The 20497-nt window shown below is 46.6% G+C and overlaps 1 protein-coding gene across 2 annotated transcripts in view; it reads right to left on the reverse strand.

The window, feature by feature from the left end:
* PRELID3A (PRELI domain containing 3A) overlaps positions 1-20497 on the reverse strand; it is a 75074-nt gene that overhangs the window by 13662 nt on the left and 40915 nt on the right. For both annotated transcript variants that reach the window (XM_077267689.1, XM_077267688.1), the window contains exons 5-6: positions 10496-10598; positions 5289-5375 (exon numbers count right to left, since the gene is read on the reverse strand). In XM_077267689.1, coding sequence (XP_077123804.1) covers positions 5322-5375; positions 10496-10598 — 157 coding nt within the window. In that variant the 3' untranslated portion in view covers positions 5289-5321. The remainder of the gene's footprint in view (positions 1-5288; positions 5376-10495; positions 10599-20497) is intronic.

The raw sequence follows: 20497 nt of genomic DNA on the forward strand, positions 1-20497 counted from the left end.
CAGCGCCCCAGAGTTCTGGTCGTTGCAGTACCGTGGCTCTGCCGCTAAGGGGAGCCATGGTACGTTCGATGGCACCGAAGGAGTTCCTCCAATCAGGTATCACAGACACCAATATGTTTCATAGCTGGGCCTCCGGGGGGAGCTAAGGGTGCTATTCATTAGGCCACTCCCCACCATAGTGGGTAAACTGGGGGTCAGGCAGAAAGTTAGAGAGAACGCTGACGGGATTGAACGGAGCAACACCCTGTGGCAGGGGGTGTTGTGAAGGGAGAGACTGTAGGGTCTCTGCCAGGGGTGGGATCCTGGCAGAGGCTTGGCATTGAAAGAACGTAACGGGTCCGCGCAGGCTCCTGGAAGCGGCGGGACTCAAGGAAAGGACTAGAAGCGAGACAGATTGTGCTGAGTGAGAAACGAGATCAAGCAGAAGGAGAATACCAGCAGGGGTTGTGCTGAAAGAGGCAGCACCTTGCTGAGGCGCAATACCGGTGGCCGGAACGCCGAGGGAGTGGATTAGAATACAGCTTCAAGCCATACTCCAAACAGCGGCAGGACAGTCGGTCTCAGGCGGGCTGTCTACCACATATCACCTATGAAGTCTTGGGGGGCAATTGCGGGAGAGGGGCGTCTCTAGGGTCCCGGAAGAACTCCAGGCCTACCTGACAAACGGGTGCCATTCCAACCTGAATACAGGGAAGGGGTGGATTACAGAGGAACATCAAATCGAGTTGTGAGGGAACTTAAGAAACAGACACAACCGTTGTGGGGTCACTTTCCGTGAGCACAGCAGGGAAGGACTACAACACATAGCGCTAGAAGGAAGGCACAGATTTCCACCTGAGAGGAGGGCTCTGGAGGTGCCATTGGACCGGCCGGACTTGCGCAGCCTGGTGAACCGTATTCTGGACTGAGGACTCAGAGATCTCCAGTAAAGAGGTAAAGAGACTGCAAACTGGTGTCCTCGTTATTTACCGCGACTTACACCCCACAACCGCACCGTTACATCGCTACCATTACTACCACCTATTTCACCGGACGTCCCCCACTGACGGACAGGGCCACGGACCGGGTCTAGCCACCGTGACAACCCCCAGAGCAGAGACTCAGAGGCCCGGCTCCGGGTACCCCTCGGCCCTGCGGCGGTGTGGGGGCGCTCCAACTTGGCGTCACGAACAGGATCTACTTAAGCCTGAAGAATCAGGTCATGTGTGTCTAGAGACTGTGATTTACTGTGATTGGACTGTACTTTATTGCAAGACTGTGTGCTGTGCCATTAGCCGCCAAAAGTTCCCGCCAAAAGGCGCCGCCATTGCTACACCCAAGGGGAAGGAGGGCGTGTTATGGGCGGAGACTCCCAGTGTGGCGCGAGAAATGGCTACCGCCCCCTGCACTTCTGGCTGCAGAGGAATGACCTGCCCCAAAGCAGAAGAGAAACACCCCTTGATATGCAACGGCGGGAAGCGGGTGATGGAGAAGCCCGACCTCAGAGAAATGGCGGAGTCAGGTGCATGCACTGCCACCGACTATCAGGCAGCGATGATGAACGGCGAGTGCCTGAGCGAGGAAGAAGTGGTTCAGGCCTGCCCTTCTTCACCGGAGACGGACCGGAAGCCTGCGGATCCGACAGCGGAGCTATGTCCACCAATCCCGACCTTGGAGTTAGAGGAGGAGGAACCACTGCAAGCGGAGCGGAATCCGAGCATCCCATTGGCGGGGCCCCGGTCCGGGCTGCAGCCGATTCCAGCGTCCTTGTTAACGGACCGGAGCGACACCGATGGAACCACATTAGACGCAGGTATGGCCGACGCCCCTGCTCCCCTTCACGAGCCCGCTTCCATGGCCCACCTCCATCGCAGTAGGGAGCGACTTATCTCGGCAGGGCTAATGGTGCTATCCCCCGACGACCTGGGGAGGATGGTGCCACCGCTGTCGACTGGAGTGGGGGAGCCTGTGGATGTGAGCTTAGATGGAGTGGTTCTTCGGTGGGACACCCCTTGGTTTAGAGCAGATGGATCCCGGGAGAACGGGTCCACTCTTGCGGTGCTTACATGGGAACAATATAGACAGTGCTTGATTCTGCAGTGGAAAGGACGGAGAGGAGCTGAGTCGATGGGCCCACCGAAAGTACAACAACCCCCCCTGGCATGGGATGACAGAGACGCGGTAAGGCGAGGCACTGTGTTGGCCTACCATGTAAAAAGGGGGTGGGGCCTCATACACGAGCCGGGACTGGATACTGATGTTTTCGTTGCGCATTGTAACGTGAGGGCTCCTTGTTGTGGCCGAAGCAGAGAACCGTTACAAAAGGGGGATCCAGTGACCTACAGCCGCCACTTGAACCCGCTGGGGTGGTATGCACGGAATGTTCGGCGGTGTATGTCTGGGCCTGCGGCACCTGCAGCCCCAGACCTGGTCCCGGGAGCGCCTGAACTTGTCACCATCGCAACGGTACGCCTAGTGGCAGCCCCGGAGCTGGCCAGTCGAGTCCATCTGCATGTTCGAACCGAGGACACTGGTGCTGCAGTGGCCGGGGGCCGGGAGCCCCAGCCACCAGAAGAAGAGTAAACCTCGGAAACCTGAAAATGTAAATAGTTACTGTTTGTCTTTTGTTCTTTTGAGTTGTTGCTAAACCCGCCCAGGGTTAATGGATCCCTTTGTTGACCCGGGATCCCTGTGTTGTTCTGAGTTTTCCTAAAATTTTTGCACAAGTTTAAAGAACTGCAGAAATCATGGACTGTGCATGATTCGAACTTCCCTTGTAAATAGTTTGCACCTTCTTAAAGGTGCTCCCTACTGGTTTTAGCCAAAGACACTTTGCGAAGATATTTGCCCTATTTGTTTGAGCCAAAGACACTTTGTGAAGATACCTTTCCTACCGGTTCTAGTTAAAGACACTTTGCGAAGATACCATGCCGGAACCTTTGCATGGGCCGGTAGGCTGAGAAGACGAGCTACCTTAGAAAGACTTGGTCTCCTCTTAAAGGGGATGTGAGAAACTGAACTTGAGAGAGATACTGTTGCAGAACAGTAATGCCATAATGATGCCTTGAAAAGAAATGTAACTGTTTTACATGCTAAGTTATATGTGTTGAATTTGTTGAAATGTCTAAATAATGTTTTGCAGAAAGAAAAGATGCAGAGAGCCCGTAGGGGTAGAGATAGAGGTCTGCATAGTTGAAAGTAAGCAAAGTAATAATGAAGGTGAGGATAGAAGGTAAACCCCGCGTCCCCATTGAAAGTTACTTTGTTACTAAGGACAGAGAGTGAACCCGTAGGGGTTAGAGAGTGAGTCCTTAAGGGAGCCGAGTAGAGCTGGCTCAGAGTTCTTTAAGCGAAAGGAATGTTATGTCTATACCATGTATAGTAGAGAAAGGCAGTAGGCCCTGGATGAACAGGGCGGTCCTGTAAAAGAAAGGAGAGGCAGTAGGTCTGGTGCCATAGGGACAGGCGGTCCTGCAGGTTCAAAGTAGGAGAATGTGAAGTTACCTTACCCTGTAATGTGATTATAGGAAGGCCTTTGGTAAACTAAGAGTGTATGTTTCCTAAAGGCAATGTTAATTTATTGTTCCAGAATTTGCACTAAGTAGAATACCCGGTTGGGTAACAGGAGTTATGCATAGCCTGTAATTTATAATGTTGACCATGTTTGTAACGTTAAAAGTGTCCTCACCTCCCATAAAGGGAAGCCTGTTCAAGTATACTTATCGTTTTGCACTCAACAAAATTGTATGTCTTTTTGCTAATCTGTATTGTTGTTTTTCTTCCCAGTCCCGGAGTACTGTGTTTAACCAGGGGGGAGTGCAGCGCCCCAGAGTTCTGGTCGTTGCAGTACCGTGGCTCTGCCGCTAAGGGGAGCCATGGTACGTTCGATGGCACCGAAGGAGTTCCTCCAATCAGGTATCACAGACACCAATATGTTTCATAGCTGGGCCTCCGGGGGGAGCTAAGGGTGCTATTCATTAGGCCACTCCCCACCATAGTGGGTAAACTGGGGGTCAGGCAGAAAGTTAGAGAGAACGCTGACGGGATTGAACGGAGCAACACCCTGTGGCAGGGGGTGTTGTGAAGGGAGAGACTGTAGGGTCTCTGCCAGGGGTGGGATCCTGGCAGAGGCTTGGCATTGAAAGAACGTAACGGGTCCGCGCAGGCTCCTGGAAGCGGCGGGACTCAAGGAAAGGACTAGAAGCGAGACAGATTGTGCTGAGTGAGAAACGAGATCAAGCAGAAGGAGAATACCAGCAGGGGTTGTGCTGAAAGAGGCAGCACCTTGCTGAGGCGCAATACCGGTGGCCGGAACGCCGAGGGAGTGGATTAGAATACAGCTTCAAGCCATACTCCAAACAGCGGCAGGACAGTCGGTCTCAGGCGGGCTGTCTACCACATATCACCTATGAAGTCTTGGGGGGCAATTGCGGGAGAGGGGCGTCTCTAGGGTCCCGGAAGAACTCCAGGCCTACCTGACAAACGGGTGCCATTCCAACCTGAATACAGGGAAGGGGTGGATTACAGAGGAACATCAAATCGAGTTGTGAGGGAACTTAAGAAACAGACACAACCGTTGTGGGGTCACTTTCCGTGAGCACAGCAGGGAAGGACTACAACACATAGCGCTAGAAGGAAGGCACAGATTTCCACCTGAGAGGAGGGCTCTGGAGGTGCCATTGGACCGGCCGGACTTGCGCAGCCTGGTGAACCGTATTCTGGACTGAGGACTCAGAGATCTCCAGTAAAGAGGTAAAGAGACTGCAAACTGGTGTCCTCGTTATTTACCGCGACTTACACCCCACAACCGCACCGTTACATCGCTACCATTACTACCACCTATTTCACCGGACGTCCCCCACTGACGGACAGGGCCACGGACCGGGTCTAGCCACCGTGACAACCCCCAGAGCAGAGACTCAGAGGCCCGGCTCCGGGTACCCCTCGGCCCTGCGGCAGTGTGGGGGCGCTCCACAATAATAGAACTTTATTTAGCTTTCAAAAACGCACAAAAAAGGCAGCAAAAACGGGCGGATTTTTACCTGCATTTTCTGCCAAGAGGTGCAGATTCTGTTCAGGGAATTCCACAGGCAAATCTGCAATGTGTGCACATACCTTAATAAATCCTGATATTGGGGATTCTAATTGTCGATTGAAACCTGTATTGTCACATGGAGAAGACACTCTGACTTGGCAGTGTCCTATGCTTTACCTCTTTAGTCACCATCATAGGTAATATTCATGCTTCATTTCCAGGTGTACATTCACAGGTCACACAGGTGAAAGGTACAGAAGACTTTTTTACTTACCCTTAGTAGTATAAGCAGTGGAGGCAGACACTGTTAGCTTACTGTGCTCTCAGAATTCTCAATGACCCATTCAATTGCATCCCACCCCTAGGAGGACACAGAAATTAAGTCAGTATGCAGATGAAATCACGGTAAGGGGATCCATAAAAAGCATTCAGGATTTTCAAGAGATCTACAGGGTGGGCCATTTACATGGATACACCTAAATAAAATGGGAATGGTTGGTGATATCAATTTCCTGTTTGTGGCATATTAGTATATGGGGGGGGGGGGTAATTTTTCAAGATGGGTGGTGACCATGGCGGCCATTTTGAAGCTGGCCATTTTGGATCCAACTTTATTTTTTCCAATGGGAAGAGTGTCATGTGACACATCAAACTTATTGCGCATTTCACAAGAAAATCAATGGTGTGCTTGGTTTTAACGTAACTTTATTCTTTCATGAGTTATTTACAAGTTTCTTTTTGTTTACAGCCAGTGACATGTCGCAGAGGTTAACACGTGAGGAGCGGATAGAAATTGTGTTGATATCTGGTGAACGCAGTACCTGGGTCATTGCAGCAGATTTCAATGCAAGACACCCTACAAGACCTCCCATCTCCCATGCTACAGTTAGCAAACTGCTTGCCAAATTTCGTGAAGCAGGTCAAGCATTTTATTTAGGTGCATCCATATAAATGGCCCACCCTGTACAGAGTGATCGGGAAGCACAGCTGTGTTTGCAATATGGTACCATTCAAGGGGTTATCCTGGAATAGGAAGATATGACTGCTTTTTACTAAAAAAAAAACAGTGCCACTCCAGTTCACAGGTTGTGTGTGGTATTGCAGCTCACCCCTTGTACAGGGAATCGTCACCTGATTCATGCTGCCCAAATCACAGACAACATAAATCAGATCCTGGCTGCAATGATTACAGCCTGGTATATTTTTATCTGAAACGAAAATATACTTTAAAGATCATGCCAGGGGACCATAGCCCAGGACAAGACTAGTCCGGAGTCGCCCCATTCAGCTTTTCCCGGTACTGCTGCAGGAGATTGACAGGTGACTCCTATAATGAGAGACCCATCAATCACCTCTAGCTGTGTTAAGAGAAACTTGCCAGCATAGAGCAAGACTAGTCTTCTTCCCACTAAACAGAAAAAATTGGAGTACTGAGTCCCAAAATTGACAAAAAGGTATAAATTTATTTGACATATACTTGCACAAAAAACATAATTACATAAATAAAAAAAAATATATAAATAAAACAGTACTAGAGACACAAAGCAGCAGGGACATTATACGCACTAAGACAATGATACAATGAAAATATTGATATCCACTCTACTTACTCCCAGTTGAAATAAGCACTAAGCACTTTACTATATATTTGCCCGTTATAACTAGAACACTTGTGCCACTTTCTACCTGATCCTGCTGCTTTATGTGTTTCTAGTACTGTTTTATATACAGCTCTGGCAAAAATTAAGAGACCACCACATCAAAACCCTGTCATGGGCAGCCCAATCTCCAGATCTGAACCCCATTGAAAACCTCTGGAATGTAATCAAGAGGATGATGGATAGTCACAAGCCATCAAACAAAGAACTGCTTACATTTTTGTGCCAGATTCAGTGTGAAAGACTGGTGGCAAGCATGCCAAGACGCATGAAAGCTGTGATTCAAAATCATGGTTATTCCACAAAATATTGATTTCTGAACTCTTCTTGAGTTAAAACATTAGTTGTTTCTAAATGATTATGAACTTGCTTTCTGTGCATTCTTTAAGGTCTGAAAGCCCTGTGTTTTTCTTTAATTTTTACCATTTCTCCTTTTCTGAAAAAAAATACAAAATTTATTGCTTGGAAATTCGGAGACATGTTGTCAGAAGTTTATAGAATAAATGAACAATTTACATTTTACTAAAAAAATATACCTATAAAGACAAAAATCAGACAAACTGAACACTTTGCAGTGGTCTCTTAATTTTTGCCAGTTTTATATAATGTTTTTGATTTATGTAATTATGTTTTTTGTACAAGTAGATGTCAAATAAATTTATACCTTTTTATCAATTTTGGGACTCAGTACTCCAATTTTTCTGTTTAGTTGTATTTAGGAGTGTCCTACTTCAATGTTGTGCCGAAGATTTGGCCACTTGGCTTCTGATCTGTCTGCCTATTGATTATTAATGGTTCCATATATGGTCTATATTTGTCTCATAGTCTTCTTCCCGGCATGATCTTTAAAATATATTTTCTCTGGAATGCTGAAGAGTTTCAGAGAGAGAGAGATATAACTGGCTGTATTCCTGCAGCCACGATCTGATTCAGAAACACGTCGTGTCAATATAAGACTTTGATAGATCCTTCTTTTTTAAAATAAAACAGGTCACCCACTCACTCCTGATTTTCATCCCATTGATAAAACCAGCTCTAGTTGGACTTCTGGAGTTCTCTGTTTTGGACTGTATCAGCTGCTCTGAGTTCCTTTTTCCCAGCAGACATAAGAACTTTCCTCTTTGCTTCTGACCTTGCTAGTGATAGTTTACCACTACATACAGTAGTTTGGAGTTGAAGGAGAAAGTTCCGTGTTTGGAGTTGGCGATTGGAGAGCTTTTTGGAGATTAATGCATGGAGATGGTTTTGCATGTTTATCTTTATCCTCTTCCATTTGGTTTCTTCCTTCCTAGTCCTCCCGTTTCTAAAGGTACCGTCACACTAAACGATATCGCTAGCGATCCGTGACGTTGCAGCGTCCTCGCTAGCGATATCGTTTAGTTTGACACGCAGCAGCGATCAGGATCCTGCTGTGATGTCGCTGGTCGCTGAATAAAGTCCAGAACTTTATTTGGTCGTCAGATCGCCGTGTATCGTTGTGTTTGACACCAAAAGCAACGATACCAGCGATGTTTTACACTGGTAACCAGGGTAAACATCGGGTTACCAAGCGCAGGGCCGCGCTTAGTAACCCGATGTTTACCCTGGTTACCAGCGTAAAAGTAAAAAAAACAAACAGTACATGCTCACCTGCGCGCCCCCAGCGTCTGCTTCCTGCTCTGACTGAGATCCGGCCCTAAAGTGAAAGCACAGCGGTGACGTCACCGCTGTGCTGTTAGGGCCGGAGCTCAGTCAGTGTCAGGAAGCAGACGCTGGGGGCGCGCAGGTGAGCATGTACTGTTTGTTTTTTTTACGCTGGTAACCAGGGTAAACATCGGGTTACTAAGCGCGGCCCTGCGCTTAGCAACCCGATGTTTACCCTGGTTACCCGGGGACCTCGGCATCGTTGGTCGCTGGAGAGCGGTCTGTGTGACAGCTCTCCAGCGATCAAACAGCGACGCTGCAGCGATCGGCATCGTTGTCGCTATCGCTGCAGCGTCGCTTAATGTGACGGTACCTTTACTCTGTTGTTTTGTGAGTGTATTTATATGATTGTAGTTTTCTTTTATCCCTGTCTGTTACCCCTATCTATCTAGTTAGTGTTTGCAAATACACGTCAGCCTCACACCTGCCTGGGTGGGGGAGAGAACAGATAAGGGTAAAATGAGCATAGCAAGCTACCACTCCCTGACATTTCCACCATATGGGGTAATCCGGGGGACATGGATAGCCTAGGGAGCCCCTAGTTCGAGGGATCGGATAAGTACCCACAGTCCCATGTCACTAGGTGACAGGAGATTTAGCACAAGTTCATGCAGAGAGCTGGAAAAATCTGGAGGGTTCACAAACTTTCAATGATCATTGTACATATATAGCATAGCATTACAATCATTTACTTAGGAATAGAAACACTGAGCCAAGTACACAAGCTCTCAATGCCTTGATACAAAGTATATTCTTGAATAAAGATCGGTTTCACAATCTATATATTAATCCAAATGCTGGGCCAAGCATATTGGTTTCTAACTCACTTTTTCCATCTGGTTTATATTATACCCCATTTAGTATAATAAAAGTTCCATTTCATGTCAGGCAACACTATACAACATGTAAATAGAAGGTGGGTATCTGATTAGTTCTCCTTTATGGCTCCTTTGCCCTAAGTCAAACAGAACAGAGGAGTCAACATGTCAGTCAAGCAGGAGGAGGCGGAGCTGTGGGGAGAATAGAGGCGGAGTGACAGAGGCTGCAGATCTACCATAGCCATTTGCATATCAATTCAAACACTAATTTCTCAGTAATGGAGGAACAGACTGGCCATGTAAGGAGTGGACTTGTCTTTGAAAGAACTATATGTGCATATAAATAGTTTGGAGGCTGAAATTTTGCTGACAGATTCCCATGCAGTGGAATTGCTTACATATAATAAAGAGGTGTCCAGGTGTTTTGCTTTCACAAGAAATCTACTGGTTATCTGCTCTGCCAGCTTTTACCAGGACCTGAATTTTATTCTTACAGAGCCAATATCCACCATATCTTATCTTACTGGACATTTGTGAGTAGAATATGGCTAACTATTGACACATCTAAATGTCTAAGGAAATGTAGGCTCTGAAGCTAGCTTCACACCATGTTTTTCCATCCTGTTAAAAAGTATTTTTTTACTGACCTTATCCTGTAGCCATGTACCTTTAATATACACTCACAAACGAGAATAAAATCAAAGCATATTCACATATTCCTCTCCGTGTGGTGATATCATTCCAAGCTTCTCCTCCCAAGTTTCACCTACTCAAGCTGATTTTATGCTCATTTGGGGTATACTAAATTTGCTTGATAAACTTTACGGTTGAGAGACTCTCTTGTGCTATTTGCTGAGTGCTTGGCTTCCTAGGAGCCTAACTAGGAGACAGGACATTAGAGCTAGGTGGGAGGCAGGGTCAGGATGTTCTTTCTGGTGGGGACATAGTCCTAAGGCCCCCATACAAATCAGACTAAGGTTGGCTGAAACTGATCATATCAAAGAGTGACCAACAGTCTAATGTGTACTGGGACCTCACACCTGTCCTTCAATAGATGATGTTTGAGGACAGAAAGGTCCAAAATTTCTGGTTTCAGAATGCAATTCTTTAAGAGGTAAGGTGCCACTAGAGATGTCTAGCAGCGGCTCTCTCATAGAGAGCACAGGAACCCTCGACATAGGCAGCACTTCTGTAATTGGGGGAGTCAGGGAAGAAAGCTATCACTCAATCCATTGTTTATCCGACAGTTTTTTCAAGTGTATGGGGGCTTTATTATTTATGTATCAGTGATGTTTTTTCAGTATTTCTCATGTTCTTCATACCTTTCTTGCATTTGATGAGATGGTGCTGGCCATTAGTCCTTCTAGGTAACTGCTTAAGCTGACTCCTCTTACAGTAATTATGGCTTCTTGTGTAAGGACCGTCCTACAATGAGAAACCACATAGAGAAGCAAGTCTGAAATGAAACATTATTAAACCAGAATTAATGTATATAAGTGTAGATTCAAAAGAGCATCTAAATCAAATCGATCAGTTTCATCCAAAAAAAACAAACTTTCTTTCTCAGTTGCCATCCGTGTACAATCCGTTTTTTTTTTTTAGAGCATCAGCGATTAATAATATACAAGACCATTTACAGATTACTACTGTACATGATTCACAGACATCTGAGAGAGGCCTAAAGTTTTTGTTGGAAACTTTTTCTAACACTCTCACAGCCGGTATGGTTGTATGCATTTGTATACCATGTGTTTAACTGTATTATTATAGCGCCATTTATTCCATGGCGCTTTACATGAGAATAGGGATATACATAAGAAAAAAAGTACAATATTCTAGAACAAAACAAGTCAACAGCTGGTACAGGAGGAGAGAGGACCCTGCCTGCGAGGGCTCACAATCCTCAAGGGATGGGTGAAGATACAGTAGGTGTGGGGAGACCTGGCTATGCAGCAGTTTGGTGGATTGGTGGTTACTGCAGGTTGTAGGCTTGTCAGAAGAGGTAGGTCTTAAGGTTCCTTTTGAAGGTTTCTACTGTAGGAGAGAGTCTGATATGCTGGGGTAGAGCGTACAAAAATCTTGTATGAAATTGTGGGAAGAGGAGATAAGAGGGGAGTAGAGAAGGAGATCTTGTGAGGATCGGGGGTTGCGTGCAGGTAAGTATCAAGAGATTCGTGTCTCCCCTTTTCCTCATAGTTTGTAAGCTTGCGAGCAGGGCCCTCATTCCTCCTGGTATCTATTTTGAACTGTGATTTCTGTTATGCTGTAATGTCTATTGTCTGTACAAGTCCCCTCTATAAGTTGTAAAGCGCTGCGGAATATGTTGGCGCTATATAAATAAAAATTATTATTATTATTATTATTATTAGGTCACAGATGTATGGAGGAAACAGGTTGCGGAAGGCTTTGCATGCTGTGGTTATGGTTTTGAACTGTAGTCATTAGGCAGAGAGGAGAGGGCAGGGAATAGCGGGGGAACAGGTGGATTAGCCAGCAGCAGAGTTTAGAAATGGATTGGAGGGGTGCGAGAGTCTTAGAGTAGTAGTCGAGGCAGGAAATGATGAGGGCCTGCACTAGTGTTTTTGCAGACTCATGATTAAGGAATGTGCGGATCCCGGAAATATTTTTGAGTTGGAGTTGGCAGAAAGTGGAAAAGAGGGGATTTAGTGAGATGGGGGAAAGATGATGAACTCTGTTTTATTCATGTTAAGTTTTAGAAATGTAGCAGAGAAGAAGGATGAAATAATGGCCAGACCTTGAGGGATTTCGGTTAGTACTGAGGTGATATCGGGTCCAGAGAGGTAGATCTGTGTCATCAGCATAGAGATGATACAGAAAGCCATTGGATTCTATGAGCTGTCCTAGGCAGAAGGTGTAGATGGAAAAGAGCAGGGGCCCTAGGACTGAACCTTGGGGACACCAACAGATACAGGGCAAGATGAGGAGGTGGTGTGTGAGTGGGAAATGCTGAATGTCCGGTCTCTGTTAGCTATGAAGAGATCCAAGATAGGGCCAAGTCTGTGATGCCAAGAGATGAGACGATCTGTAGTAAGAGGGAATGGTCCACTGTGTCGAAGGCAGTGGACAGGTCCAGGAGGAGGAGGACAGAGTAGTGTCGCTTGAATTTGGTGGTTAGTAGGTCATTGGTGACTTTAGTCAGGGAAGTTTCAGTGGAAAAATGGGGTCAGAAGCCAGATTGTAAGCTGTCAAAGAGGGTTCAGGGAGAGGGATGGAAGGACAGTTCAAGATGGAGGTGTTGTTCCAATAGTTTTTGAGTCATATGGGAGAAGTGATATGGGGCGATAGCTAGACACAGAGGATGGATCAAGGGGGGCATTTTAAGGATGGGTATGATCGAAGCAAGAAGGGAAGACACCAGTTAGTGATAGGTTGAAGAAATGGGTTAGGGTTGCGAAGAAGACTGGTGAGGTGTGGGATAAGGTTGGACGGGATCGGGTCAAGTGCACAATTGGTGAGATGTGATCTGGAGAGTAGAGAGTAAAGTTTATCTTCCATAATGGCGGAGAAGCTAAGCGGGTTTTGGATTAGGAGGGTGTTGTGAATTTACCTTTTGGCTCCCTCTAGTGGCTACTAGTGATTTGACTCTGGGTATGTCATTCATCCCTTGTATGCTCACCTGGGTCGTTAGGTCAGGGGTGTTGCTATATAAGCTCCCTGGGCCTTCAGTTCAATGCCTGGCAACGTTGATATCAGAGCTAATCTGTAGTGCTCTTGTCTACTGATCCTGGTTCCTGCTTGATTAAGCTAAGTCTGCTTCCTTGCTTTTTGCTATTTGTTTTGGTTTGCATTTTTGTCCAGCTTGTATATAATCTGTTTCCTGACCTTGCTGGAAGCTCTAGGGTGGCTGGTGTTCTCCCCCCGGGCCGTTAGACGGTTCGGGGGTTCTTGAATCTCCAGCGTGGATTTTGATAGGGTTTTTGTCATATAAGTTATCTTACTACATTCTGCTATTAGTAAGTGGGCCTCTCTTTGCTAAAACCTAGTTCATCTCTGTGTTTGTCATTTCCTCTTACCTCACCGTTATTATTTGTGGGGGGCTACTATCCTACTTTTGGGGTCTATTCTCTGGAGGCAAGAGAGGTCTTTGTTTTCCTCTTCTAGGGGTAGTTAGGCCTCCGGCTGGCGCGAGACATCTAGCGACCAACGTAGGCATGTTCCCCGGCTACTGCTAGTGTTGGCGTTAGGAGTAGATATATGGTCAACCCAGTTACCACTGCCCTATGAGCTGGATTTTTGTACGTCGCAGACTTACTTGTTTCTCTGAGACCCTCGCCATTGGGGTCATAACAGTTTGCCAGGCCAGTATTAAATGTTAAATGCATTGCAGAAGCGGGATTATAAGAAAGAAAGCTCTGAGTTTTTTTTTCTCTCTCTCATTTTTTTTTTTTCTTTTCCCCTTTACCTCTGAGTGGCTTGTGTTTGCTGCAGACATGAATGTCCAGACCTTGATTACAAGTGTGGACCAGCTTGCTGCTCGTGTGCAGGGCATACAAGATTATGTTATCAGAAGTCCTATGTCAGAACCTAAGATACCGATTCCTGAACCGTTTTCCGGAGACCGATTTAAATTTAGAAATTTCAGGAATAATTGTAAATTGTTTTTGTCCCTGAAACCCTGTTCATCTGGAGACTCCGCTCAGCAAGTAAAAATTGTTATTTCTTTTTTACGGGGCGACCCTCAGGATTGGGCCTTCTCGCTGGCGCCAGGAGATCCGGCATTGGCTGACATTGATGCGTTTTTTCTGGCGCTCGGTTTGCTTTATGAGGAACCCAATCTTGAGATTCAGGCAGAAAAGGCCTTGCTGGCTATGTCTCAAGGCCAGGACGAGGCTGAAGTGTATTGCCAAAAATTTCGGAAATGGTCCGTGCTGACCCAGTGGAACGAGTGTGCATTGGCTGCTAATTTTAGAAATGGCCTTTCTGAAGCCATTAAGAATGTGATGGTGGGTTTTCCCATTCCCACAGGTCTGAATGATTCTATGGCCCTGGCTATTCAAATCGACCGGCGGTTGCGGGAGCGCAAAACCGCTAATTCCCTCATGGTGTTGTCTGAACAGACACCTGATTTAATGCAATGTGATAGAATCCTGACTAGAAATGAGCGGAAAATTCATAGACGCCAGAATGGCTTGTGTTACTACTGTGGTGATTCTACACATGTTATCTCAGCATGCTCTAAACGTCTTACTAAGGTTGTTAGTCCGGTCGCCATTGGTAATTTGCAACCTAAATTTATTCTATCTGTAACTTTGATTTGCTCACTGTCATCGTATCCTGTCATGGCGTTTGTGGACTCGGGTGCTGCCCTGAGCCTTATGGATCTGTCATTTGCCAAGCGCTGCGGATTTGTTCTTGAGCCATTGGAAAATCCTATCCCTCTTAGGGGTATTGATTCTACGCCATTGGCAAAAAATAAACCGCAGTTTTGGACACAGGTTACCATGTGCATGACTCCCGAACATCGGGAGGTAATACGTTTTCTTGTTCTGCATAAAATGCATGATTTGGTTGTTTTGGGTTTGCCATGGTTACAGACCCATAATCCAGTCTTGGACTGGAAGGCTATGTCAGTGTCAAGTTGGGGCTGCCATGGAATTCATGGAGATTCCCTGCCCTTGTCTATTGCTTCTTCTACGCCTTCGGAAGTTCCGGCGTATTTGTCTGATTATCAGGATGTCTTCAGCGAGTCTAAGTCCAGTGCACTGCCTCCTCATAGGGAATGTGACTGTGCAATAGATTTGATTCCTGGCAGTAAGTTTCCTAAGGGGAGACTGTTTAATCTGTCGGTACCTGAACATACCGCGATGCGTTCATATATCAAGGAGTCTCTTGAGAAGGGGCATATCCGTCCTTCTTCTTCCCCTCTTGGTGCGGGATTCTTTTTTGTGGCCAAAAAGGACGGATCTTTGAGGCCTTGTATTGACTATCGGCTTTTAAATAAGATCACTGTCAAATTTCAGTATCCTTTGCCGCTGTTGTCAGATTTGTTTGCCCGGATTAAAGGTGCCAAGTGGTTCACCAAGATAGACCTTCGTGGTGCGTACAACCTTGTGCGCATTAGGCAGGGCGATGAATGGAAAACCGCATTCAATACGCCCGAAGGTCATTTTGAGTACTTGGTGATGCCATTCGGTCTCTCTAATGCACCTTCAGTTTTTCAGTCCTTCATGCATGACATTTTCCGGAAGTATCTGGATAAATTTTTGATTGTTTATCTGGATGATATTCTGTTTTTTTCTGATGATTGGGACTCGCATGTGGAGCAGGTCAGGATGGTTTTTGAGATTCTGCGTGAAAATTCTTTGTTTGTAAAAGGCTCAAAGTGTCTCTTTGGTGTACAGAAGGTTCCCTTTTTGGGGTTCATTTTTTCCCCTTCTGCTGTGGAGATGGATCCAGTCAAGGTCCGAGCTATTCATGATTGGACTCAACCCTCGTCAGTTAAGAGTCTTCAGAAGTTCTTGGGTTTTGCTAACTTCTACCGTCGTTTTATCGCAAATTTCTCTAGCGTTGTTAAACCGCTGACGGATATGACCAAGAAAGGCTCTGATGTAGCTAACTGGGCTCCTGCTGCCGTGGAGGCTTTCCAGGAGTTAAAACGCCGGTTTACTTCGGCGCCTGTTTTGTGCCAGCCTGACATCTCACTTCCCTTTCAGGTTGAGGTGGATGCTTCGGAGATTGGGGCAGGGGCCGTTTTGTCGCAGAGAGGCCCTGGTTGCTCTACTATGAGACCTTGTGCCTTTTTCTCTAGGAAGTTTTCGCCGGCAGAGCGAAATTATGATGTGGGCAATCGGGAGTTGTTGGCCATGAAGTGGGCATTTGAGGAGTGGCGTCATTGGCTCGAGGGTGCTAAGCATCGTGTGGTGGTCTTGACTGATCACAAAAATCTGATGTATCTCGAGTCTGCTAAACGCCTGAATCCTAGACAGGCCCGCTGGTCATTGTTTTTCTCCCGTTTTGACTTTGTGGTCTCGTATTTACCAGGTTCTAAGAATGTGAAGGCCGATGCTCTGTCTAGGAGCTTTGTGCCTGATGCTCCTGGAGTCGCTGAACCTGTGGGTATTCTTAAGGAAGGAGTTATCGTGTCTGCTATTTCTCCAGATCTGCGACGTGTGTTGCAGAGATTTCAGGCTGGTAGGCCTGACTCTTGTCCACCTGACAGATTGTTTGTGCCTGCTAGATGGACCAGCAGAGTCATTTCCGAGGTTCATTCCTCGGTGTTGGCAGGGCACCCGGGAATTTTTGGCACCAGAGATCTGGTGGCCAGGTCCTTTTGGTGGCCTTCCTTGTCAAGGGATGTGCGGTCATTTGTACAGTCCTGTGGTACTTGTGCTCGAGCTAAGCCTTGCTGCTCTCGTGCCAGCGGGTTGCTCTTGCCCTTGCCTGTCCCGAAGAGACCTTGGACACACATCTCTATGGATTTCATTTCTGATCTTCCGGTGTCTCAGGGCATGTCTGTCATCTGGGTGATATGTGATCGTTTCTCCAAGATGGTCCATTTGGTTCCTTTGCCTAAGCTGCCCTCCTCTTCTGATCTGGTTCCTGTGTTCTTCCAGAACGTGGTTCGTTTGCACGGCATTCCTGAGAATATTGTGTCGGACAGAGGATCCCAGTTTGTTTCCAGGTTCTGGCGATCCTTTTGTGGTAGGATGGGCATTGAGTTGTCGTTTTCATCCGCTTTCCATCCCCAGACTAACGGACAAACGGAGCGAACTAATCAGACTCTGGAGGCTTATTTGAGGTGTTTTGTCTCTTCTGATCAGGATGATTGGGTGACCTTCTTGCCGTTGGCTGAATTTGCCCTTAATAATCGGGCTAGTTCCGCCACCTTGGTTTCGCCATTTTTCTGCAACTCTGGTTTCCATCCTCGTTTTTCCTCGGGACATGTGGAGCCTTCTGACTGTCCTGGGGTGGATTCCGTGGTGGATAGGTTGCAGCGGATCTGGGGGCATGTGGTGGACAACTTGAAGTTGTCACAGGAGAAGGCTCAGCGTTTTGCCAACCGCCGCCGCGGTGTGGGTCCCCGACTTCGCGTTGGGGATTTGGTATGGCTGTCTTCTCGATTTGTTCCTATGAAGGTCTCCTCTCCCAAATTTAAGCCTCGCTTCATTGGTCCTTACAAGATATTGGAAATCATTAATCCTGTATCCTTTCGCCTGGATCTTCCGGTGTCGTTTGCCATCCACAACGTATTTCATAGGTCCTTGTTGCGGCGGTACGTTGTGCCTGTGGTTCCTTCTGCTGAGCCTCCTGCTCCGGTGTTGGTTGAGGGCGAGTTGGAGTACGTGATGGAGAAGATCTTAGATTCTCGTCTCTCCAGGCGGAGGCTTCAGTACCTGGTCAAATGGAAGGGCTATGGTCAGGAGGATAATTCCTGGGTGGTCGCCTCTGATGTGCATGCGGCCGATTTAGTTCGTGCCTTTCACGCCGCTCATCCTGATCGCCCTGGTGGTCTTGGTGAGGGTTCGGTGACCCCTCACTAAGGGGGGGGTACTGTTGTGAATTTACCTTTTGGCTCCCTCTAGTGGCTACTAGTGATTTGACTCTGGGTATGTCATTCATCCCTTGTATGCTCACCTGGGTCGTTAGGTCAGGGGTGTTGCTATATAAGCTCCCTGGGCCTTCAGTTCAATGCCTGGCAACGTTGATATCAGAGCTAATCTGTAGTGCTCTTGTCTACTGATCCTGGTTCCTGCTTGATTAAGCTAAGTCTGCTTCCTTGCTTTTTGCTATTTGTTTTGGTTTGCATTTTTGTCCAGCTTGTATATAATCTGTTTCCTGACCTTGCTGGAAGCTCTAGGGTGGCTGGTGTTCTCCCCCCGGGCCGTTAGACGGTTCGGGGGTTCTTGAATCTCCAGCGTGGATTTTGATAGGGTTTTTGTTGACCATATAAGTTATCTTACTACATTCTGCTATTAGTAAGTGGGCCTCTCTTTGCTAAAACCTAGTTCATCTCTGTGTTTGTCATTTCCTCTTACCTCACCGTTATTATTTGTGGGGGGCTACTATCCTACTTTTGGGGTCTATTCTCTGGAGGCAAGAGAGGTCTTTGTTTTCCTCTTCTAGGGGTAGTTAGTCCTCCGGCTGGCGCGAGACATCTAGCGACCAACGTAGGCATGTTCCCCGGCTACTGCTAGTGTTGGCGTTAGGAGTAGATATATGGTCAACCCAGTTACCACTGCCCTATGAGCTGGATTTTTGTACGTCGCAGACTTACTTGTTTCTCTGAGACCCTCGCCATTGGGGTCATAACAGGAGGGCTGAGAGAGAAGGGATTCAGAAAGTGAGTGTAAATCAAGGTGTTTGAGATTTCTGCGAGGGTGTGCAAGTTTCTGGTGATTGTGCATCTAGAGAGGAGAGGGAAGAGAATGTAAGTAGGATGTGGTCAGACAGAGGGAGAGGTGACTTATAGAGGTTAGATAGGGAACAGAGGCAGGTGAGGATGAGGTCCAGCGTGTGGCCACCTTTGTGAGTTGCTCAGGATGACCACTGAGCGAGGCTGAAGGAGGAAGTAAGAAATAGAAGTTTATAGACAGTTGAGTGGGAAGTGTCAATGGGGATTTTGAAGTCACCCATGATGATAGAGGGATGTCAGTGGAAAGGAAATGAAGTAGCCAGGTAGTGAAGTGGTCGAAGAAGATGATGGCTGGCCCTGGGGGCGGTAAATGACAGCCAGTTGGAGGCTGGAAGGGGAGTAGAAGCATACAGAGTGCACCTGAAAAGAAGGGAGGGTAACAGAGGGTGGCAAAGAGATTTCGGTAAATAAGCAGTTGTCTGACAGGAGAAAACCAACTCCTCCACCATGCTAGTTGCTGGGGCAGAGGGTGTGAGAAAGGTGAAATCCACCATAAGAAAGTGCAGATGAAGAGGCTGTGTCAGAGAGGGTGAACAAGGTTTCGGTGACCCTGAGGAAGGAAAAGAAAGCTTGACATGTTCACATGTCAAGGAAACTATACTGTATAGGAAAGAACAGTTGGGATGAACTCAAGCAAAACACGCTTATTAACTTATGTGGTGTCAATTATGCTTATCTGCTGTGTATTGTTATCAATGTATTCCTTTTGACATACGGTAATGTTTTACTCCTTTCAAGTCCAGGCACATTTTCCTTTTTTTATTCTTTATTGTGTATGCAGTTTTAAAAGCTCTAAAATTCATTTTTGTTTAGTTATTCAAATTATTACAGTGAAGGTGTAGTACATGATAATGTAAGAAATATGCCCATGGTGCAAAAAATATCTGCTGTAGATATTGACAAGAACTGCGGGTTTAAGATCTGCAGCATGCCATTCAATACTGCAAAGATGAATGCAAAGCTAAACCTTTTCAGTGGGTGTCCTTTGCGGCTCCTTCTCGCTTTTTTCGCAATGATATCGCTGCAGTACTTCCACTGATGGAGGTCCGCAAATGAGATGCCATGTGAGATTATAGCCTAAAGGGGCAAATTCAGCCTCCAGCCTGCACTGCATAACTAAACTGGGTCTGTAAGGACCCAACAGTTCCTCCTCCCTCCAAGCACCCAGCGGTGACATGATCACTAAGACAGGAGAAAACGCTGTTAGTGCTTACTAAACTTTATGCACAGTATTTGTTTAGCACTCTGTATACAGTGATTAAGAAGGAAAAGATGGTAATAAACCAACTCTGCCTGTTACTAAGATGACAGCTCATTCAGTTGCATGATCTCTAGGCAGCAGCAGCTGACTCTGCACGATGTTCTAAAATGTCACTGCAGAGCCATAAGCGTTTGTCGGTTTAAGTCATTGCGTGGACTGCAAGTACTTAAAATGAACCTGACAGCTGATTTATGCTGTTATAACAAAGAGCAGCATGAATTATTTTAGCTAGGTGTATTTTACTTTGAAACACTGCATTCAAAAGTCAGCTGGGGATCATGGCACTCAGGTGATTAACCCAAGAGGCCAACATGCAGGTTCCTTCGTCCTCGCTCCCCTTGAGTGACAGGTGTAAACCTATACTCTGCCCATGCAGCACTCAAAACGTTCATACAAATCATCCCACCACCTGCTCTTTCTGTTTTTTCTCCTTCTACTAGATGCAGGTGACATCTCCCCAAACCCTGGACCTCCCTCCACCAGCATACATTACTCTCCTCCAGCTACATATAGAAACCCTGCTAATCTTATTAACATTCAGTGCATGCCTTCTCCTATTGCTTTCCACTATGCTCTCTGGAATGCTCGGTCTGTGTGTAACAAACTAACTTAAATTCACGATCTTTTCCTCTCTAATTCCCTTAACCTTCTGGCTATTACAGAAACCTGGATCCAGCACTCAGACACCAC

This window comes from Ranitomeya variabilis, chromosome 6 (genome assembly GCF_051348905.1).
Source record: "Ranitomeya variabilis isolate aRanVar5 chromosome 6, aRanVar5.hap1, whole genome shotgun sequence".
NCBI lineage: Eukaryota > Metazoa > Chordata > Amphibia > Anura > Dendrobatidae > Ranitomeya > Ranitomeya variabilis.